The sequence below is a fragment of the Euprymna scolopes genome, chromosome 46 (genome assembly GCF_053919585.1).
Source record: "Euprymna scolopes isolate OS-2025 chromosome 46, ASM5391958v1, whole genome shotgun sequence".
NCBI lineage: Eukaryota > Metazoa > Mollusca > Cephalopoda > Sepiida > Sepiolidae > Euprymna > Euprymna scolopes.
In genome coordinates this window covers 73,449,732-73,473,853 of record NC_136527.1, presented here as the reverse complement: position 1 = coordinate 73,473,853, position 24,122 = coordinate 73,449,732, and the positions used below count along the sequence as shown (strand labels likewise).

At 37.1% G+C, this 24,122-nt stretch overlaps 1 protein-coding gene and 1 pseudogene across 2 annotated transcripts in view; both read right to left on the bottom strand.

Annotated features, from left to right (window-relative positions):
- Positions 1–1,198: 1,198 nt before the first annotated feature.
- LOC145271818 (5S ribosomal RNA) lies at positions 1,199–1,315 on the bottom strand (annotated as a pseudogene).
- An 8,020-nt stretch (positions 1,316–9,335) lies between these two features.
- The window catches only part of LOC145270390 (glutathione hydrolase 1 proenzyme-like), a 189,485-nt gene continuing 174,698 nt past the window's right edge, over positions 9,336–24,122 (bottom strand). For both annotated transcript variants that reach the window (XM_080126041.1, XM_080126040.1), the window contains exons 10-12: positions 19,528–19,771; positions 15,849–15,962; positions 9,336–9,693 (exon numbers count right to left, since the gene is read on the bottom strand). In XM_080126041.1, the coding sequence (XP_079982167.1) occupies positions 9,547–9,693; positions 15,849–15,962; positions 19,528–19,771 (505 nt within the window). In that variant the 3' untranslated portion in view covers positions 9,336–9,546. The remainder of the gene's footprint in view (positions 9,694–15,848; positions 15,963–19,527; positions 19,772–24,122) is intronic.

Below are 24,122 nucleotides of genomic sequence, written 5' to 3'. Positions count from 1 at the left end.
TACGTATATATATACAAACACACATAAACATGTATACACGATAAATAAATAAATAAATAAAAATATATACACACATACATATATACATATACAAATAGATATACATGCACATACATACACTAGTACAAATATTAACATCCATACATACATACATACATACACATATGCATATATAGACTGATGGCAGATCAATTATTACATGCTTCCAGCATTTCAGGGCTACACACGTGATACTTTTTCCATAGCCACGGACAATTTTTTATAGACAAATGCCTGAGGGAGTATCTATACAAAGATGATGTTACAGAGTCTTAGCTTTGTACGACAGCTAAGTCTCTCTCTCGGTTCAAAATGTTGAGATCCAGCAACAAGCAAGAGCAAGATAGCCAGCAACAAATTAAACTGCAGACCAGCTTAATGCGGGTACTGGTTTCCCGCTTTATGGTTTTTTTAAATCAGAGATTTGCTTCTCCTAGTTTTTTTTTCTTTTTTTTTTTTTAAATCAGCGATTTGCTTCACCCAGAGGGGTTGCCTTAACAGGGCTTTTGGGAGTCCTCTCCACCCCACACACATATCGAAATAAAGATATACACGTACACATACAAGCATGCATACAAACAGATGTACGCAAACATACATAGGCAGGAACAAACACACATGACAACATGCACATACACTCAAACATTCATATATACACACATGTACAAACATACATATGCACACACACGTATACATACACGCACGTACATGTACAATATACATGAAGGAGCATTCATGACGACGACGATGATGCTTGTAACGAATAGGTGAATTCAACATGAATAAAAGAGTAAAACAATACCAAATGCACAGAACATAGAATAGAGAGACGTTTGCTTCGCTGGTAGTACAGCTTTTAAAATGAAAATGCGTTCATAATGGCACAAATCCACAACGTTCATGACGGCGACGATGATGGTTGTTACGAATATATATATATATATATATACATATATATATATATATATATTAAAAAAAAAAAGGCTTCCTTCAGTCTTGACAGACTATGGATATCCACTGTAAGGGTGCCTGCGCGTGAAATTTGTGTGGCAAGAGTTGCGCAATCTCCAACCACGCCTCTCCTGAGTCAACATTGTTGCATACCAGTGGCAAGTTGAGGTACAAGACGACTGGAAACAATGCCGAGATAAGCGGAGAGCACATACAGCGCCTAGAGTTCCCAAATGGTCACCCATCTGGTATAAGCCAGGCTCAACGTTGCTTAACTTCGGTGATCTGACGAGAACCGGTGTGTCAACGTGATTATGCCGTATATATATATATATATATATACATACATACATATATATATATACATATATATATATACACTTTTTTTATATTTTCACCTCAAACAAGGTGTTAAAGAGCATCTCTCCCCCCCTCTCTGACTTTCTTACTCTTTCTATTTTCTCTCTCTGTGTCTCTATTAGAGAATAGAGAAAGAGAGAGGGAGAGGGAGGGAAAGAGAGAGAGGTAAATAACGTGGACAGTGGACACGTTTGCAGAAGAAGGGTCAGCTGACCAGATGACGTGGTGTCATGTGATGAGGTTAGCTGATTCTTTCTTGGAGTTTTGGTTTCGGGTGTTGAAGAAGACAGACGGCTTTTCAGCTGTCCCCCCCCTGGGCTGGGGAGGACGCTGACGTGTACCATCAAGCAAGCAAGGTTCACCTCCATTCTGTGTCAACTTCTGGAAGGTGAATAAAAACATAAAACCTTAATTATCATCTTGGAGTGAATTCTTCATCCAACAGGCCAGCTCCCCTCCAAGAGACAATGAACACCAGAGGAACAACCGACGACACATGAAGAAAGGTATGTTAAGAAATGCATGTACACAAACACACACCCACGAAGACATGAACAATAAGATTAGAAACTAGACGATCACGTACACGAATCTCCTTCTTGACACTATTCCCTTTATGATACAATCTCCTTTATGACACTCCACTATATAACATAGGCACATTGCAACATTGATGTAGGGAGCTACTATTAGGGATACAGGCTACAGGTGTACTAGGTGGGGAGATGGGCAGCAAGATGTCGGTTCACGTTACACTTGAACTTCTGCATGTCAGTACAGTTGGGGAAGCAGGAACATGGCAGGGAGTTCCAAAGTCTAGCGGTTCTGGGGAAGAAACTACTGGAGTAGAAGGCTCTCTTACATCTAGGGATCTCTACTGTGAAGGGGTGGGATTTAGCTGCCTGTCGGGTTTGTCGGGGGTATTTATGTCGAGGGGGTACAAGTGCTTGCAGCTCGTCAGAACATACACCGTTAAAGTACTTGTCGAACAGGCAGAGGGATGCTACATTTCGTCGATAGGACAGAGGCTGAAGTTTAGCTGACAGTTCAGGACCTATTAGGTTGGCGACTCTCTTTTGGCCATTGTCTAAGAGCGAGAGACTAGTAGCAGGTGCACCGGCCCAAATATGACAACAATACTCCATACATGGACGAATGGTGGCCTTATAGAGGTACAGGATAATTTCAGGGGTCAGTAGCTTTCTAGCACGGTAGAGAGAACCTACCTTTTTCACAGCGGTCCTGGCAATGCTCTCAATGTAATTGTTTCAACTCATGTTTCCTGTGAACGTTAGGCTGAAGAGTTTAAAAGATGTACTTTCGGATAGAGAGTCTTTGGCCATTGCTATTGGTGGTAGAGAAGGTTTCTTGTAGTTATTTAAGGAAACAAGTTTAGTCTTGGCAGCATTGAATGTGACCATCCATTTTCGTCCCCATTCCACTATAGATTGGAGGTCATCCTCTAGTGTTTCTGCCATTTCTTTAGATATGTGTTCATTTGTTTTCCTGTCATGTCTGTTATAGAGCATGGTGTTATCAGATTATATACCCATCTCACAAACAATTTTGTCAGGGAGGTCATTTATGAATATTAGGAATAATAGAGGTCCAAGGATAGACCCCTGAGGCACTACCACATTTATATCATATTGTTTAGATGTACGGCCATCGAGGACAACCTGGATTTTTCTCTTATCTAAGATGGATTTAAGTATTTTTCCAGTGATACCATATGATCTGATTTTCCTGAGAAGATATTCGTGCCATACCCTGTCAAAAGCCTTAGATATATCTAGAGCTACCGCTCTACCCTCCCCTGCTTTGTCAAGTGAATGGTATATACACTCAGAGATTACAGTTAAAATGTCTGCTATGGAACGAGCTTGCCTAAATCCATATTGTTGGTCGGTAAGAAGTTTAGCATCTGTAAGATGATGGACTAGAGCATGGTTAACTATGGACTGAAATATTTTGGTAAAAAGTAGGAGGAGGCTAATGTGGCGATAATTTGCTGGATCAGTTCTTTCGCCAGAATTCTTGAAAACTGGTATCACAGAAAAAGTTTTCCAGCAGGCAGGAAAAGAAGATTCATTAAGGCATTTGTTGTAAAGTTTGGAGAGGATTGGAGCTACTTCGGCTGAGCACTTTTTTAATAGCACAGCCAGGATGAGATCAGGTCCACATGCTTTTGCAGTGTCAAGGTTTTTTATAATGGCATGCACCTGAGAAGGGGTGATTTCAGATCGTCAAGTGTGGCGTCTGCCCACAAAGAAAAGTCTGGGAGAGGGTGGTTAGCAGGGTCTAGTGTGGAGTTTGAGGCAAACCGACTGGCAAGCATGTTAGCCTTCTCGGTTGCTGAGCAAACAACTTCATGTCATAGGTCCTAGTGACATATGGCCAAGTGGTCCTAGACGTTGTATCAAAGTTTACAAGTTACCCAAAGGTGCTGAGTTCAATCCTGAACAAAGGCAGTGAAAAAGTAACATTCAAACAGAGAATCAGCAACTATGTCCCAGAGCCTAGCTGGAGTCCGAACAGGGTACCACCGTAATAATAATAAAGGGTTAGGTTCGAGACTCCTAACAAACGGTTCCCCAGTTCGATACAAAACACCTGATGAAGGCCGGAGAGCAAGACGGCCGAAACGTTGTGACTATAACAACCAAGATGAGTAAGTCAGTCCGACAATCTCAATAAATTAAAAAACCTCATCTCAAAAATACACATAATTAACCAAATAACTCAACGTATGAATCGACGAAAAACAACAGTCCAGTTGATATGAATTACAGACGCTTGGATTTTTAAAATTTTATTTATGCATATATATATATATATATATATATATATATATATATATACTAGCATTTAAGCCCGGCGTTGCCCGGGTGTTTGGAGGTGTATGTTAAGCAAAAGAAAAAAAAGCGGTCAATTTTTTTAACTTTGACCCCTATTATGACCCCTTAAAATTTATTGTTTTGGGCTCCAATAAAGTTATAAAGTTAGATCCATATCCAAGGAACCTATATCTAAAGTTTCAAGTATTTCGACCCAAAATTGTTGGAGGAGTTTGGTAGAGTTCTGAAAGGTCAAATCGTTGTATATCAAATGTCGAGTCTGTAGACTTAAAATTGACAGAGATATTGCATACACAGACACACATACACTAACAGACAGACAGACAGACACTTTCACTTTTATACTAGCATATGTATGTTGAGCAAAAAAAACAAAAAAACAGTCAATTTTTTTTTTAACTTTGACCCTTATTATGACCCCTTAACATTTTGGGCTCAAATCAAGTTATTAAGTTAGATCCATGTACAAGGAATCTATATCTAAATTACAAGTGTTTAGACCAAAAATTGTAGGAGGAGTTTGGTAGAGTTCTCAAAGGTCTAATCGTTGAACTTTGACCCCTTAATCGCCAAATTTCTGTCCGAAAACCAATCACATCGATTTTCCCAAATCTCAGTACCCTGTATATCAAATTTCGAATCTGTAGGCTTAAAATTGACAGAGTTATTGCGTAGGGAAATGTACACAGACAGACAGACACACACACACACACACACACACACACACGTTCACTCTTATATATACTAGCATTTCAGCTGGATGTGTATGTTGAGCAAAAAAAAAAAAAGTGGTAGTAGGAAGGCAGGCTCGAACCCGTACCGCAAAGGAGGAAAAGAACGGGGTAAAACCTAACGTTTATGCTGTTACGACCACCGCCAAACCGGAAGCGACATTTTTTAAAATTAAGGGTCGACAATCTAAAGGAGAGGATAACTTTCAAAAATATCGGCGAAAAAGTTACCCCCCCCTGTAGAAAAGTGCTTAGTTGAAAGGGAAGATATTAATGTTTTTAGCCAATTTTTCGATATTTGTCGTATGAAAGGTTCAACTTTAAAACGCTACTGATCTTGGTAAAATCCGTCGCCTCTATTGAAAGTTTAAGGTACACATGCAAACAGACATACATACATACATTTATATATTGGTAACTAAAAATTTTCGACCCAAACTGATGAAAAAGCTTGCCCTATCTCTGAATACCCTTTATGTAAAATTTCAAATATTTAGACCAGAAATTGTCTGAGTAATTTGGAAGAGACCGCAGAGGTCAATTTTTTAAAAACTTTGACCCCTATTGTGACCCCTTAAAATTTATTGTTTTGGGCTCAAATCAAGTTATTAAGTTAGATCCATGTACAAGGAACCTATATCTAAAATTTCAAGTGCATACACTCAAAACTGTCAGAGAAGTTTGGCAGAGTTCTCAAAGGTCAAATCGTTGAACTTTGACCCCTTAATCGCCAAAATTTTGGCTGAAAACCAATCACATCGATTTTCCAAAATCTCAGTACCCTGTATATCAAATTTCGAGTCTGTAGACTAAAAATTGACAGTGTTATTGCGTAGGGAAATGTACACAGACACACACACACACACACACACACACAGACACGTTCACTTTTATATATAGATAGATAGATAGATAAATATATACTTGTGATGTGGATTACTCAAAATACAGTTTGGATCATTTTACAACACTGCTATAAAAGACATCTACTTTGGATGTGAATTTTTATATCCTTTTCATTACCTTTATGACATTTAAATCTTAAACAATTTTTAATTGTGCTTTTCCATGCCTCACTGACTTTAGCAAATAAGGTGTAAACCATTATAGCTATTTGCTAATATTTTCTCCTCTGAAGAGATGGTAGACATCGAAATCCTATAACATAATATTTCAAATGTATTCTTTGTATTACATAGAATAATAAATATATTTTGATTTGAAATTCAAACATTTCACGTCATAATTTTTTAAATTACTTGAATGACTAAAATTTTATATATATATATGATGATAATAATAATAATAATAATATTAATAATATATATTATTATTATTATTATTATTATTATTATTATACTAAAACTTTGAAATTGCTTGCCACAGTGTCACCCATCTCAAATTTTAATGTTGTGACGTCATTTCTAGCAAAATTTTCCTGTTGAAATGAAGTCGAAAAATATTTTGTATGAATTTATGTGATGGAATGATTTTTATTTTTTTTAGATGGGAATCACCACTTATCAAGGCCAAGAGGCCACTCGAGGATAAGGGGTTAAAGAGTGTACAGTAGTAATTCTTAGTAATGGAAATTCGGTAAATTTGTTAACTTATATGGAATGGCTCATAAAGAACTTGTTTATATTAGACTTGAAGACAACCAAGAAAGAAGCTTTGTTCATGGAATTAGGTTTAGGCACAGATAAAGAGTGGGGGGAATTGTTGATAGTTTTTTCTGCTAGACGGGTGTTTCTTGTGAAAGTTTGGCGAGGGGGGACCATAGATTGAAGCAAAAAGAACTGAATTAATCCTTTTCAAATTTTTTTTTTTTTTACATAGGCATCATCACTTATCAAGGCCCAGAGACAACTCGAGGATAAGGGTTAATTAAGAGTGTACAGTAGTCAATTGGACAATATAGTAATTGTTAGTAATGGAAATTCGGTAAATTTGTTAACTTAAATGGAACGGCTCATCAAGAACTTGTTTATGTTAGACTTGAAGACAACCATATTGTAGTTAGCTGGAAAGCAGGAAAACGGAAGACAATTCCACAGGCGTGCAGTTCTAAGAAAGAAGCTTTGTTCATGGAATCTACGTTTACGTTTAGGCACAGATAAAGAGTTGGGGGAATTATTGATAGTGTTTTCGGCTAGACAAGTGTTTCTTGTGAAAGTTTGGCGAGGTGGGGAAACCATAGATTGGAGTTCAGTCGAGCACTTGCCATGAAAATAACGATAAAGCAGAGACAAACTCGCAACATCTTTTCTGTGAGAAAGAGGTTAATACAATTGCTGATGATTTGATTTGAAATTTAAATATATCACATCATAAATTTTTAAATTCATTGAATGACTAAAAGTTTATATATATCTATAAAAGTGAACGTGTGTCTGTGTGTGTACATTTCCCTACGCAATAACTCTGTCAATTTTAAGTCTACAGACTCGAAATTTGATATACAGGGTACTGAGATTCTGGAAAATCTATGTGATCGGTTTTTGGCCAGAAATTTGGTGATTAAGGGGTCAAAGTTCAGCGATTTGAGCTTTGAGAACTCTACCAAACTTCTGTGACAATTTTGGGTCTACACACTTGAAATTTTAGATATAGGTTCCTTGGACATGAAATAACTTGATTGGAGCCCGAAACAATAAATTTTAAGGGGTCATAATAGGGGGTCAATGTTTGACTGTTTTATTTTTGCTCAGCATGCACCTCCAAACACCCGGGCAACGCTGGGCACCCATGATAGTATATGTATATATGCATGCTAAAATTTTACACTCCAAATGCTATGTACGAGGGGCGTGCAATAAGTAATGCCCCTGACTCACTTCCCATAGAGTAGAGCAACGAAACTTGGCACAGTTATTAGTCTTTCTCTACATAGGAACCACCCAGAGTTATGCATTTCTCCCATCGTTTGATGCAGCTCTGGAGACCGTTTTTGTAGAACACCCCAGCTTTGCGTCCTCCAACCACGACGTGACTTCAGAAATCAAGGCTGCATCATCTGGGAAACGCTTTCCTTTCAAAAAAAACTTCATGGCTGGGAAGAGGTGAAAGTCAGAGGGTGCAAGGTCAGGAGAGTGGGGAGGATGCAGGCCTATTTCATAACCACACGCCTATGCTTCTGATCTGGCAACTTGCGAGTTGTGGACTGGAGCGTTTTCCTGCAGGAGGAGGGTACCTTTGCTGATCTTGCCCCGCCTCTTGATTTTGATAGCTTCCCTTGATTTCCTCAAAAGTGAAGAATAATAGGCTACTGTAATTGTGGTACCCTTTGTCAGGAAATCTGTCATCACTACTCAGTCCTAGTCCCAGAAGACTGTGAGCATGACCTTGCCAGCAGAGGGCTGAACCCTTGCCTTCTTTGGAGGTGGTGAGTCCAAATGCTTCCACTACATTGACTGGGTTTTGGTCTCTGGAGCATAGTGATGGACCCAGGTTTCACCCTTTGCAATCAGTCTTTTGAAAAACTTGGACTCATCTTCTTGGCACATCTCCAAATTCATCCTCGAGCACTCAACACGTTCTCGCTTCTGGAATGGTGTGAGCAACCTGGGAATCCATCTGGCAGACACCTTATGCATATGCAAATGGTCATGAATGATAGTTTCCACAGACCCTGTACTAATCTTGACATCTTCGGCTATTTGGCGAATAGTAATGTGTCGATCTTCCAAAATGGCAGCCTCAACTTGACGGACAGATGCCTCATCAATGGCAGAAGGGGGGCGACCAGGTCTGGGAGCTGTTTCCAAAGACTTCCGGCCATGTTTGAATTCATGATGCCAGCGTTTTACAAGGTCATATGATGGGGCATTATCACCATAAGTTTCTTTCATTTCATCAAAAGTCTCCTGTCGTGTGCGTCCTTTCAAATACAAAAACTGGATCACTGCTCGACATTCAACAGGCTCCATTTCACACCTGACTCAGTTCAAACACCTGTAAAACAGAAACCAGAATTAGTTCAGAGCTGTAATTTGCCACACAACCCGTAGAGATATGAATCATTGCACATGCAAATTTTCAGCTAGATCAGACAACTGGAAGTGGGTCAGGGGCATTACTTATTGCACGCCCCTCGTAATTATTCAGAATGTAGAAAAATGCATTCGTAGAATTGTGTTTAAATGAAACCAATTAAAAAAAAAAGAAAAAACAAATAATGAGCTTGTTTTTTTTTTAAATATGCAAATTAGGTATCGTTTTCGAATCGTTCGCATCTCCACGACTAAGCATACCAGCAGATTGTTTTTATTTTCAAAATAAATGTCAGCCTGACAACGCAACATATACAGACGTTAACCAAAATATTCAAAAATCATTAAAAAATGCTTATAATAATAGAAAAAAACAAATATTAGAAAAAAGACGATAACCAAAATATTAAAAAAGCATTTTATTTGGAAATAAAAATAAAGAATATAGAAAAATATCATTTGATTGAGAATTCTTCTATCCAGAATGCTGAAAATGGAAAGCATTTGGAATTCCAAGACCTTACAGCAACTTGTGTTCAATTAATAGCATACACTGAATGACGGATTCTCAACTGATATGTCATTTAGAAAAAAAAAATAATGACGAACTGGAGACTACCATCCGGATACAGTGCCAGCCTTCCGATAATCTGCGTTGGCATATATTAAGTTTGAATTCCGTAAAATTCCTTGCACTCTGGAACCAGCTATTTCGACATTCTCAATCTTATGCCCCCTTGCTTTGAGTCCTTTTACGATCGCCTGCAATAGATATAATAAACGTTGCAAGTTGTTACTGATGATGATGATGGTGGTGGTGGTGGTGGAAGAGGTTGTGATGATGATGGTGGAGAGGTGGTGATAATGATGATAGTGATGATGATGATTATGGTGGAGGCGGTGATTATGATGATGGTGGTGGTGGTGGTGATGGTGGTGGTGTTAATGATGATAATAATGATAATGATTATGATGGTGATGGTGCTAGTGTAGGTAGTGATGATGATGGTGGGTATGATGTTGGTAGTGATGATGATGGTGATTATGGTTATGATAGTGATGGTGATGATAATAGTGATGATGATGATGATGATTGTTACATAGTATGATCCGACACCAATAAGTAGCAATTATATTAGCTAGTGTGGACCTTAAATAAAGGTCACCACTAGTGCATGTCACGATAACCTAGCTGTAAACAGAATTGCACCCAGAGACGGGTGACTTGACTTGAAGCGGGTATACATTCATTGACCTTTATCCTCGGGTGGCCTCTGGGCCTTGATAAGAGGCGACTTCTAAAAAAATACTAACAATAACAACAATTGCACGTCAGGTTTTTTTTTGCTGATTCTCCACTCGTGTGATATTTTTTTTTTTACAAAGAAGTCACCTCTTATCAAGGCCCGACGACCACTCGAGGATAAGAGTTGTGTGTATGGTAGCCACTGGGACAACAGCTTAGTAATTGCTAGTAGTGGAAATGTGGTATAATTTGATTATTTAAGGGGACGGTTCAACAAGAATGTAAATTGTTGGTATTTTTTTTTTTTTGCACTTGATTCACCGGGTATATTCGCCAGATATTTTTTTAAATTCTTTTTCATTAGCCCGCTTGCTCCTATAATGACTGGCATGACTGATACCTTCTTAAGATTCCTTCTCTTTTTTTTTTTTTTTTTTTTTAAATTTTCTTCCTTTGAAGATTGTAACGGATATCAATTCTTTTTTGGTTTGATGAAGTGTTGTCCCTGAATTGAGACTCCACTGAAACATGTATGCACATATGTAACCAATAATGTTTGTATAATAAACGGCCTATATACCAGCTCTGTCCTGCATTGAGCACTCTGTAATAACCATGTGAGTTTCACTGGATTTACCTCTGGGGAAACTAACCGATAAATAAATTGGGAAAAAAATAATTATAATAATTAAAAAAAAAACAAAACATTAATAGATTAATTGAACATTAAAATAGGGAATTATTGAAGTTTCATATAACAAATAGAAATACGAAAGTGAGATTATTAATCAATTCGAAGAAACAGCAATAGATGAGAAAGGAAAATAATGTTTAATTTTCGATTTTTGAGCGATTATTGTAGAAATACTTTAATTTAAAAGTTTTATAAAAAGGAAATTGAATTATTATTTCCAAACAAAGGATTGTAAGTTGCCATGTCCTAAGACTTGTTTAAAATGTCTGTTAGAAATTGCTGTGGTAGGATCCACCTAATTGGCATATGTGGAGTATCAACCATATGGTTGGTACTATAAAGACAGGGGAAACCCAACGAGAGACTCAGAGAGACATGAGATTGATAGTCGACGTCTACCCAGCCAACACCTTCTCCAGGGGAGGTCTCCCCATAACTATACTAATGGACTCCATGTAAATATTGTATATACTTTCTTGCTCTCAATATATCTGTTCTGTTTTTGAGGGGAGGTAGTGCAAAGCATGTTTTCTGGTCCCAGGCATTAATTCCTCCTTCGGGTGTTACCATCTTCCCAGGCATTACCATCTACTTCGAAAGTTGTGTAGTATCTATTTTCTTGTAATAATGCTATATTTTTATTTTTGTTGTACTTATTTATGTGAGTCAGTCTTTTCCCATATGAATCTCATTTTTTTTTTTTACATAGCGGTCACCACTTATCAAGGTCCAGAAGCCACTCTGGGATAAGGGTTATATGAAGTCCAAATACCACTGCACCACGACTGATGAGCGTCTGCTTGCAGCTTGCGGCTGGCTATTAGCAGCTACTGTACGGATAATTCAACCCTGACTGATTCCATCTAAAGCAAGCCAATAGAGTAACGACAAAAAATGTACAGAGCTGTGCTGTGCAAGTCCAATGTAAACAAGTTCTTGATGAGTCGTTCCTCTTAAGTAATCCAATTTACCAGATTTACACTACTAACAATTACGGCAACGTTGTCCCATTGACCACTGTAGACTTATTAGCCTCGAGTGGCCTCTGGGCCTTGATAAGTGATGGCTCCTTTTGTGGAAAAAAAAAATTAAGAAAAAAACCTCTAGCTGAAGGCCAGAACTCATCGACAATTATGAAACTTACTCACAGAGGACCCCAGTGAGTCAGCCTTTTCCCATATGAGGATCATAAAGTTCAAATACCACTTCACCCTGACTGATGAGTATCTATAAGTCTATTAGCAGCTACTGTACGGATAATTCACCCTGACTGATCCCATCTAAAGCAAGCCAACAAAAATGTGCAGAGCTGTGCTGTGCAGTGCAGTATGGGGTGATGCAGTAATGCAACGTATGCATGCATATACTGTACATATGAACATCATTCACAATATATTTAGAATGTGTTTTGCATTTTTAGTAGCGGGTGGATGATGTAAAATTAATTATATTAGCTTAAATATGTCATGCCTAAATTTATCAAGCCTTACTGTGTTGTGCCTAACTTTTTTGTGCCCAAATGTGTCATGCCCAAATTTGTCATGCATTACTGTGATGTGCCTAACTTTTTTTTGTGCCCAAATTTGTCATGCATTACTGTAATGTGCCTAACTTTTTGTGCCCAAATTTGTCATGCATTACTGTGATGTGCCTAACTTTTTTGTGCTCAAATTTGTCATGCATTACTGTGATGTGCCTAACTTTTTTTTGTGCCCAAATTTGTCATGCATTACTGTAATGTGCCTAACTTTTTGTGCCCAAATTTGTCATGCATTACTGTGATGTGCCTAACTTTTTTGTGCTCAAATTTGTCATGCATTACTGTGATGTGCCTTACTTTTTTGTGCCCAAATTTGTCATGCATTACTGTGATGTGCCTAACCTTTTTGTGCCTATTTTTTTCATGCTTTACTTTGTTGTGCCTAACTTTTTCGTGCTTAAATTTGTCATGCGTTACTGTATTGTGCCAACATTTTGTGCCTTACTATGTTGTGCCTAACTTTTTTTTGTGCTCAAATTTGTCATGCATTACTGTAATGTGCCTAACTTTTTGTGCCCAAATTTGTCATGCATTACTGTGATGTGCCTAACTTTTTTGTGCTCAAATTTGTCATGCATTACTGTGATGTGCCTAACTTTTTTTTGTGCCCAAATTTGTCATGCATTACTGTAATGTGCCTAACTTTTTGTGCCCAAATTTGTCATGCATTACTGTGATGTGCCTAACTTTTTTGTGCTCAAATTTGTCATGCATTACTGTGATGTGCCTTACTTTTTTGTGCCCAAATTTGTCATGCATTACTGTGATGTGCCTAACCTTTTTGTGCCTATTTTTTTCATGCTTTACTTTGTTGTGCCTAACTTTTTCGTGCTTAAATTTGTCATGCGTTACTGTATTGTGCCAACATTTTGTGCCTTACTATGTTGTGCCTAACTTTTTTTTGTGCTCAAATTTGTCATGCATTACTGTAATGTGCCTAACTTTTTGTGCCCAAATTTGTCATGCATTACTGTGATGTGCCTAACTTTTTTGTGCTCAAATTTGTCATGCATTACTGTGATGTGCCTAACTTTTTTTTGTGCCCAAATTTGTCATGCATTACTGTAATGTGCCTAACTTTTTGTGCCCAAATTTGTCATGCATTACTGTGATGTGCCTAACTTTTTTGTGCTCAAATTTGTCATGCATTACTGTGATGTGCCTTACTTTTTTGTGCCCAAATTTGTCATGCATTACTGTGATGTGCCTAACCTTTTTGTGCCTATTTTTTTCATGCTTTACTTTGTTGTGCCTAACTTTTTCGTGCTTAAATTTGTCATGCGTTACTGTATTGTGCCAACATTTTGTGCCTTACTATGTTGTGCCTAACTTTTTTTTGTGCTCAAATTTGTCATGCATTACTGTAATGTGCCTAACTTTTTGTGCCCAAATTTGTCATGCATTACTGTGATGTGCCTAACTTTTTTGTGCTCAAATTTGTCATGCATTACTGTGATGTGCCTAACTTTTTTTTGTGCCCAAATTTGTCATGCATTACTGTAATGTGCCTAACTTTTTGTGCCCAAATTTGTCATGCATTACTGTGATGTGCCTAACTTTTTTGTGCTCAAATTTGTCATGCATTACTGTGATGTGCCTTACTTTTTTGTGCCCAAATTTGTCATGCATTACTGTGATGTGCCTAACCTTTTTGTGCCTATTTTTTTCATGCTTTACTTTGTTGTGCCTAACTTTTTCGTGCTTAAATTTGTCATGCGTTACTGTATTGTGCCAACATTTTGTGCCTTACTATGTTGTGCCTAACTTTTTTATGCCTAAATTTGTCATGTTTTACCGTGTTGTTACTAAATTTTATGTGCCTAAATTTGATCATGCCATATTTTGTTGCACTTAACTTTTTGTCCTGCCTTACTGTATTGTGCCTAACTTTTTCATGCCTAAATTTGCTGTACCTAACTTTTATGTGCCTAAATTTGTCATGCAATACTGTGTTGTGACTAACTTTTTTGTGCCTAAATTTGCCATGCCTTCTTTTGTTGTGCCTAACTTTTTCATACTTAAATTTGTCATGCCTTACTGTGTTGTGCCTAACTTTTATCATGCCTTACTATGCTGTGCCTAACTTTTCTAAATTCTCCATGCTTTATCATGGTGTCCTTAAGTCAGGTGCATAAAAGCACCTGACTTTTTCATGCCTAAATTTGTCACGCCTTACTGTGTTGTGCCTAACTTTTACGTGCCTAAATTTTTCATGCCTAAATTTGTTGTACCTTAATATGTTGTGCCTAACTTTTATGTGCTTAAACTTTTCATTTCTAAATTTGTCTTGCCTTACTGTGTTGTGCCTAACTTTTACGTGCCTAAATTTGTCGTGCCTTACTATGCTGTGGTTAAATATATTTATTTATTATTTTTAAAAACGGAGACGCGTGCTTTGGAGCCCTATTCCTCTTCAGCATAGCTTGACTGTTGTTAGGATTCACCCCCTGCCCATTTTGAAATGTCTATTAAAATGAAAATAATTAATTTTCTTACCTCAAATTTATATATCACAAATTCAAGATAAAAGATCAATAAATAAAATAAGCTAATTTAAAACAAAAACAAAAGTTATTTGCAAATTTACCTGTAAAGTCCAAAGTTTTAAACATTTGTTTTAAAAACCACGTTGATTTTTTTTTTTTTAAAGTGAAAGCTTATAATTTTGTTATATTGTCCAGAAAATTACGACATTTTGTTATTTTTAATTATAAATTATCAATCATCTAGCTCAATATTAAAATAGCTCTGGCATATATATGCCTATCGAGCTTATTATATATCTGCATTACAACGAGCACTGTTTTCTTTTAATTGTATTAATGTATTTACTAATACATTAAAATAAACACCGCTCTTTAGACTGTTGTTCTAATCCCCTTAATATATATATATATATATATATATATATATATATATATATATATATATATATATAGACAGTAATCTACGGACACGCGTGCTTTGGAGCCCTACCCCTCTTCAACGTAGCTTGACTGTTGTTAGGATTCGAACCCCGGACCTTATGTATTTCAGTCTAGCGCTCTAACCCATTACGCTATAATGCCATAGACGATTTACTGTTTAGTTTTTTTATCGTTTATCTGTTTACGTAATTTTTGTTGTTGATTTTTTTAAACGATATTAAGGTTAACGTCTACGCCTCAGAAATCCGGTGTTTTTCTTAAAAAGTCGCCCATTTTTTATTTGGACGTATTATTTTTTATTTATATTTTTATTTTTATAACAGCATGCCAGGCTGTCTAAATTAAAATTAGTTTCTTCTTGTTGTTTATGCAATAATACTCCCAGGTTTCTTTAATTATCACAGCAAAAGCAGTTGTTGTGCTTTGTCGTACACTTGTCATGCCTTAGTTTGCTGTACATAAATAGTATGACTGTTACAGATGGGGAAGGGGGGGTTCAGATGTGTTTACCTTTGGGAAGCCCTTTTCGACATCGATGTGATCCGGGATCAGTTGATGATGGAGGCGTGGGTAGTCAATGCTCGATTTGATGTTTCGTCCAAGCCAAAGGGCCTCAGCAGTGACCTATAAAAAATTAAAACAAGAAAAGAAAAAATTACTTTCACCAAATAAAACACAATCTATATATATATATACTAGCATGGGTGCCTGGCGTTGCCCGGGTATGAGGTATATGCTGAGCAAAAAAAAAAAAAAAAGCAAAAAACAAAAAAAAACGGTCAATTTTTTTAACTTTGACCCTTATTATGACCCCTTAACATTTATTGTTTTGGGCTCAAATCAAGTTATTAAGTTAGATCCATGTCCAAGGAACCTATATCTAAAATTTCAAGTGACTAGACCAAAAATTGTAGGAGGAGTTTGGTAGAGTTCTCAAAGGTCAAATCGTTGAACTTTGACCCCTTAACAGCCAAATTTCTGGCCGAAAACCGATCACAAAGATTTTCCCAAATGTCAGTACTCTGTATATCAAATTTCGTGTCCGTAGACTTAAAATTGACAGAGTTATTGTGTAGGGAAATGTACACAGACAGACAGATACACAGACACACAGACAGACACACAGACACGTTCACTTTTATAGATATATAGATAGATATATAAAAGTGAACGTGTCTATGTGTGTCTGTGTACATTTCCCTGCGCAATAACTCTGTCAATTTTAAGTCTACAGACTCGAAATACAGGGTACAGAGATTTGGGAAAATCTTTGTAATTCGTTTTCGGCCAGAAATTTGGCTGTTAAGGGGTCAAAGTTCAATGATTTGACCTTTAAGAACTCTACCAAACTCCTCCACCAATTTTGGGTCTAAACACTTGAAATTTTAGATATAGATTCTTTGGACATGGATTTAACTTAATAATTTGATTTGAGCCCAAAAAATAAATGTTAAGGGGGTCATAATAGGGATCAAAGTTAAAAACATTGACCATTGTTTTGTTTTTTTGCTCAACATATACCTCCAAACACCCGGGACACGCCAGGCTGAAATGCTAGTCATATAATAATTTAGCAAACTTCCATTTCTCTGATATCATCATCATCATTATCATCAACAACAACAAGTATCATAATTATCATGATCATCATCATTAACAACTATCATCACCATTATCGTCATTCAATTATCATCATGATCATCGTCACGATCATCATCATCAACATCATCATCATTTTCATCATCATCATTGTCGTCACGACCATTATTATTATCATCATCATTGTCATCGTCAACCATCATCATTAACAACTGTCAGCAACACCCTCGTCATCATCATCGTCATCAGGAACAGCACGTTTTGGTCGGATTGTCCTCTGGCTTTGGGAAAGGAAAGAGAAAAGTTACTGGCTCCATAGACATTTTCGTATTCTGTGAGTTAGTCTCTACTTTATGGTTATTGTTTCGCATTTGTATAAAAAATGTATTTTCTCAAATGTAAAAACACGCTTGGGACGACCTATAAATTTTAGTTTTGCTGGTAGCTTAAAACTGATAAATATTTATTTTATTATTACTATAAACAGTGGAAGATTAAAAAAAATTAAAAGGAATCGTTTTTGGCATTGAAAAATCGGCACAAATATTTCCAATTCCGATTTCCAAAAGTTCTGATTTTTCCGATTTCCAATTCTAATTCTGATTAATTAATTAAAGAGAGTCGCCAAACTAATAGGTCCTGAACTGTTATCTAAGCTTCAGCCTCTGTCCCATCGACGAAATGTTGCATGCCTCTGCCTGTTTTACAAGTATTTTAATGGTGAATGCTCTGACGTTTAGGTTTAGGCACAGATAAAGAGTGGGTGAAATTATTGATAGTGTTTACAGCTAGACGAGTGTTTCTTGTGAAAGTTTGGCGAGGGGGGACCATAGATTGAAGCTCAGTTGAACACTTTCCATGAAAATAACGATACATCAGAGACAAACTCGCAACATCTCTTCTGTGAGATAGAGGTTGCAAGGAGGAGCTATATAAGAGCCAAGTTCGTCCAAGGATGGAGTACTGTGCCACATTTGGGCAGGAGCTGCTAGAAAGGACTTGTCCTGCCTTGATAGCGTTCAAAATAGACTTGGTAGCCTCGGAGATGTCCTTTTCTCTTCCCTGCAACCTCTTTCTCACAGAAGAGATGTTGCGAGTTTATCTTTGCTTTATCGTTATTTTCATGGCAAGTGCTCGACGGAGCTTCAATCTATAGTCCCCCCTCGCCAAACTTTCACAAGAAACACTCGTCTAGCTGAAAACACTATCAATAATTCCCCCCACTTTGTGCCTAAACCTAAACGTAGATTCCATAAACAAAGCTTCTTTCTTAGAACTGCACGTCTGTGGAACTGTCTTCCGTTTTCCTGCTTTCCAGCTGACTACAATATGGTTGTCTTCAAGTTCAATGTAAACAAGTTCTTGATAAACCGTTCCCCTTAAGTTAACAAATTTACTGAATTTACATTACTGACAATTACTATATTGTCCAATTGACTACTGTACACTCTTTAACCCTTATCCTCGAGTGGCCTCTTGGACTTGATAAGTGCTGATGCCAATGTAAAAAAAAAAAAAAAAATATGAAATGGAATGTAGTAGGGGTAGTGGTGATATGATGTAAATCTACACGGACTCAACATCAGGATCCGTCGGCCTCTGAATGTCTCTGCATCTGTGGCAAGCTAGGTCGGGTGAGTAGTCCCATAGTGATAACACATTCCTTTATATGTTCTCAGTCGAATCTTCCCCGACTTTGTATCCAAGTTTTTCTATTTTTTTTTTTTTTTTGTATGTAAGGTTTTTGAGTTTGTTTTACCATACACATAGATTCGAAAAAGTTTTCAAAAAAATATATAACAAATAAATGCTATGAAAGGCAAGATAAGTTACTTTTCTACCTAACGGGATATTTTTTTTAGTATTTTTTATTTAATGTAACATGTTTATTCATCTTGAAAAAACATACAGTGTTTACCGATGTATTGGAAATAAATGCTATCAAAGGCAAGATAAGTTACTGTTCTACCTTACTGGATAAGTTTTTAGTGTTTTTATTTAATGTAAAATGTTTATTCAGTTTAAAAAATATGCAGTATTTATCGGTATATTTGAAAAAGACAAATGGCGGTGTGCTCGCTGTTGAATACGTTAAGTTTGGGAAAATGAGTTCAAATTATAAAATTATACAAAATACTGGTAGAAACTCACTCTATAGATTACAGTCTATGTCATGGTAACATATACTGAATGGGTTTCTAATAGTATTTTGTATAGTTTTTTAGTTTGAACTCATTTTTCCAAACTTAATGTATTCAACCTCTCTGTAATCAGCTTCTTAAAGATAAGTCTTCGGCTGGTTCCCCAGTGCACTTTCACCGAAATTGGAGTTCCTATTTACTTTGCCTCCCCCACGAGTGCACGAGTAGAGAAAGGAACAAAAAGTAAAAATTGTCTCAGTCGTGAAGGATTTCTCCTCCACTGACCGAGAGCAAAAAATTTACGCGCAGCATCAGAACAGATACTACACTTTGATCTTGGCCCGCGAAATTGGAGTTATTGACCCCTAAAAAATGGCGCCGTCCGCGTAATGCAGAACTGCTCCCCCCCCCCCAAAAAAAAAACAAAACTAAAAAAAAAAAAAACTTACGTAAGCTACTGATGTTGTAATGTGACTTCCTCCGGAGGCTCCGACCACCATTTTGACAACGCCGTTCTTGTCATTGATCAAGACGACGGGAGACATCGAAGACATGGGGCGCTTTCCTGGTTTGATGAAATTGGCTGGCGACGCTGGGATGCCAAAATAATTCGTGGTGTTAGGAGTAGAGAAATCGTCCATTTGGTCATTAAAAATGATCCCTGACCGCTTGCCTCTCACCATCGAGCCAAACCTGTAAAAGAAACAATGGTGTTTGTTAAGATAGAGTCGATAAATCGTTTTAAGCAACAAAAAAAACAAAAAAACAACAGTACTTTCTTAATTGCCATGTCGAAAATAGTAATATATCCAGAAATTATGAAAATCCATCCAGTAGAACAACTGCTAAAATGTTTTTAGTAAAAAAGAAAAAAAAAAGTCTATATTATGTCTCTTAGTTTTATCCCTTAAACAGTTATCTCCCTTGGCTAGACATTTTTCTTATTATAGAGTTTCCCCTGACTCGACACTGGCAGGTTGACCGGCGTTTTGTCCCCCCCCCCCCATATTAGCTGCCTTTCTAGCTCCACATGGCTGGGTTTTTTATCTTCCATAATCCTTTGCTGTTTAAAGCCAATTTTTTTTTTTTTTTTTTTTTTTTTTACACAGGCATCACCACATTATCAAGGCCAAGAGGCCACTCAAGGATAAGGGTTAAAGAGTGTACAGTAGAAATTGGAAAATATAGTAATCATTAGTAATGAAAATTTGGTAAATTTTTTAACTTATATGGAACGGCTCATCAAGAACTTGTTTACGTTAGATTTGAACACAACCATATTGTAGTCAGCTGGAAAGCAGGAAAACGGAAGACAATTCCACAGGCGTGAAGTTCTAAGAAAGAAGCTTTGTTCATGGAATCTACGTTTAGGTTTAGGCACAGATAAAGAGTGGGGGGGGGAATTATTGATAGTGTTTTCAGCTAGACGAGTGTTTCTTGTGAAAATTTGGCGAGGGGGGGGACCATAGATTGAAGCTCAGTCGAACACATTCCATGAAAATAATGATACATCAGAGACAAGGTCGCAACATCTCTTCTGTGAGATAGAGGTTGCAGGGAAGAGAAAAGGACATCTCCTACGAGGTTTGAACTGTATCAATGCAGGACAAGTTCTTTCTAGCTGCTCCTGCCCAGATGTGGCAACAGTATTCCATCCTTGGCGTACCTGGCTCTTTTCCAGTAAGAAACATTATTTATCCACTTATTAAAGACACTTTTTAATACCTTAATGTTATTTTTTATATTATTTCATTTTAACTACGGACTTTATTTTCTTTATCCACATGTCCGGCCTCCTTATTTTTAGCTGTGTCGTTGATTTCCTTATGCGTACGACTCCCTGATGCAGCCCTTTTATAACTTCTCATTTGTAGACTTTTTTTCTTTGTATTCCAAACAATTTTGTTTTTGTGTTTCTTTCAGTTTTTTACCGTATCTACCTTCAATAAACCTGTTTATAGGATTTCCAGTCTTCAGAGTTTTGATTGCTAGTACGCGTTTAATGCTAACTGTTCAAGGATTTTATGTTTCTAATCAAATGCATCCTGGAGACAGTATAGTCTATCTCTATGATCTGAAAAAGTTGTTAGAAATTCTGCAGAAATAAGCAGGCAGCTCATTGGTCAGTTTGACCGCCCACGGTTTTGTTTGGACCAATCAGAAGGGTCCTTGTTATTAATTGCTGACGTTCGTCGGCGCCTTTTTTCAGTTTCAGTGGTCGAACGAAGACGTAAGACTCATTCTCCTTATTTTGAGGCATGGAATCTCAAGTCCTTTGGTCTGTCTGATACATAATTAATAACCTGATGTAGGTTGAAATGTTACCTTAATTTGAAAACACTTATGCCCAATGTTGCGCGAAATATATCATCATTGGCACATTGGACGGAATTTTCTTCTTATCCATTATTTAGCAACAAACGAAATCTCCAGATTTTAGAGAAAGAAAGGTAAATGTGTAGTTTAGCGGCGTAAATTATTTGACAAACAAAAATTTATAAAAACTATTTATTTTTATATAAAACACATTATTAGACCTAAAGGCTGAACTAAAACCCGAAAAATTTCATTTTTATTAGACTAAATGTACGATATTCGAAGCCGCCATATTGCTGTTAAAATTTGTCCTTTCTAAGGTTTGACTGATTGGTCTTTTTAAAGCCAAATTCGGCCTTTTTTTACGCTTTTTCCTTACAAAAAAAAAAAAATGTCGGTCAAACAAGGTGTGAAGCCATTTAATGTAAGGAGTTAAAATTATTAAAGGTGATTATCGCAAATACAGGAGATACCTATTGACCTTAGTCTTGAAAAGAGCAAAGCTATAGATAGTAGGAAAACAGTAAGCAGGGAGGGAGTCCCACAAGCTAGCATTATTTGGACATCAGGAATAGAAAGCTGTATTATAATAATGTATTAAAGCAGCTAATCGATGGAGACCACTAGACTCATGAGTCAAACGAGCTTGAACAAAGGAAGCAGGGAGTAGATGAGACAATTCTGAAGAGCACATGCTATAATAGTGTAGTGATGTGAGCATAGGTAAATGTTTCCGAACCCCTGACAAAGAATAAAAATAAAAAAAAGTGTTAGAAAAATTTAAATGTTCATAATGTTTTTTATATAACAATAGAAAGAAAAAAACAAATCATTTTTTTTGTGTTGACTTTTATGTGCGTGTGCCAATTTAACATGCGGGAGAATGATTAAATCATCCATTATTTAGCAACACATGAAATTGCTCTAGTAAATAGTGCTCTGGAAAGAAATGTTGTGGCATAAAGGCAATGTTTGTAACTGTATGTATGGTCGCTAGGACTCTATATGCTTTTTAGAGTCTGATAAAATTTGAATGAAAAAAGTGCAATGAAAAGGGGAATCCTTCTCTGACTGAGGCAATCATTTTTTATCCCTAAAATGAACTCATTTTTTCCCCTATGATTTGGACCTTAATAGGATTAAAAATCAGGACATTTCATGCAAATGTAATATACACAAACTACAGCACAATATCTGAGGTGTGTTATAGGCATATTACCTATCCACTTCCTCGATAATCGTAGATTCCTATATTTTTTCTGTTGAGAGTTAACTGCCACAATCGGTTAAAATCAATGGAAGTAGTAAAATCTTTTCACTCTAATAAATTCCTCCTTCCCTCGCCACCACTAACACCGTTTCCTGGAGCGTTCACAAGGGACAGTTATGAGGGAACACCGCTTTTGTTTTGGTTTTCCCGATTTTTTTTTGTTTATCCTTTTTTTTTTTAAAATATTTAAACGGGGTTATTACTTCACTTATTCTTTACTTTACCCCTTCCCCTTACACACACACCTCCAAATATCCGGGCAACGCCGGGTACCCCCGCTAGTATATTATATCTCCGAGACGATTATCGAAGTCTACAGTTCGACTCCCCATTGTCTGCCGTCCGGACGCAATTCACCGTGAACTCCAGAGACGACTACCTTATTCATCCTGGGGGGCATCACTTCAAAACCTTGGACTGGCCACAACAATTCTTTGATCACATGGAGGACCGTATCCTGCAACAACCGAAGAAATCCATAAACTGTTACCCGTTACGGGCGTTACTCGCTCTATTGAGCAGATAAGTAAAGATGGCGTATCTTTTTGCAATGTGAGATCATCTTAATTTAATAAAGTTTCCCTTGAAATTTAAAGGTGAGCCTGTTGTTGTTTTTGCTGTCTTTCTTTCATTCTGCCAAGAGCAAACCAACGTGGAATTTCTCACAAAGTGTTCAGCCATTAAATTTTTTTTTTTTTTTATACAGTGATCACCACATCAAGGCCCGGAAGCTACTCAGGGATAAGGGTTATTGCAAGTACATTACGTTAGTGTGGAGATTTGATGAAGTGTTTACTTAAGGGGGCGGTTCATTAGGAATTTGTTAACATTGGACTTGAAGACAACCAAGTTGTAGTCAGGTGGGAAGCAGGCAGACGGAACAGAGTTCCACAGGCGTGCAGTTCTAAGAAAGAAGCTTTGTTCATGGAATCCACGTTTTGATTTAGGCACAGATATAGAGTGGGGGAAATTTTTCACAGTGGATTCAGCTAGACGGGTGTTTTTTCGTGAAAGATTGGCGAGGGGGACCAGTGACTGGAGTTCAGACGAGTACCTGCCATGGAAATAACGATAAAACAAGGATAGGCTCGCAACGTCTCTTCTGTGGGAGAGAGGTTGCAGGGTAGAGAAAAGGGCATCCCCCACTAAGCCACAAAGTCTATTTTGTACTCTGTCAAGGCAGGATAGGCTGTTTTTAGCAGCTCCTGCCCAGGTATGGCAACATTATTCCATCCTTTGGTGAAAAGGGGAGATACGTATATCCCCTGTATTCACAATCTTCAAGGTGTTCACACCTAAGAAAAATGCAATTTCCCCCGTTTTTTCCGTAAAAAATTTATTTTCTTAAATTCTGTAGTCAATGTATTTCCACTATTTTTGGATATATCACTATTTTCGACATGACAATTAAGTGAGTATTGTTGTTTTTGTTTAAAACCACGCATTAAAAAAAAAAGT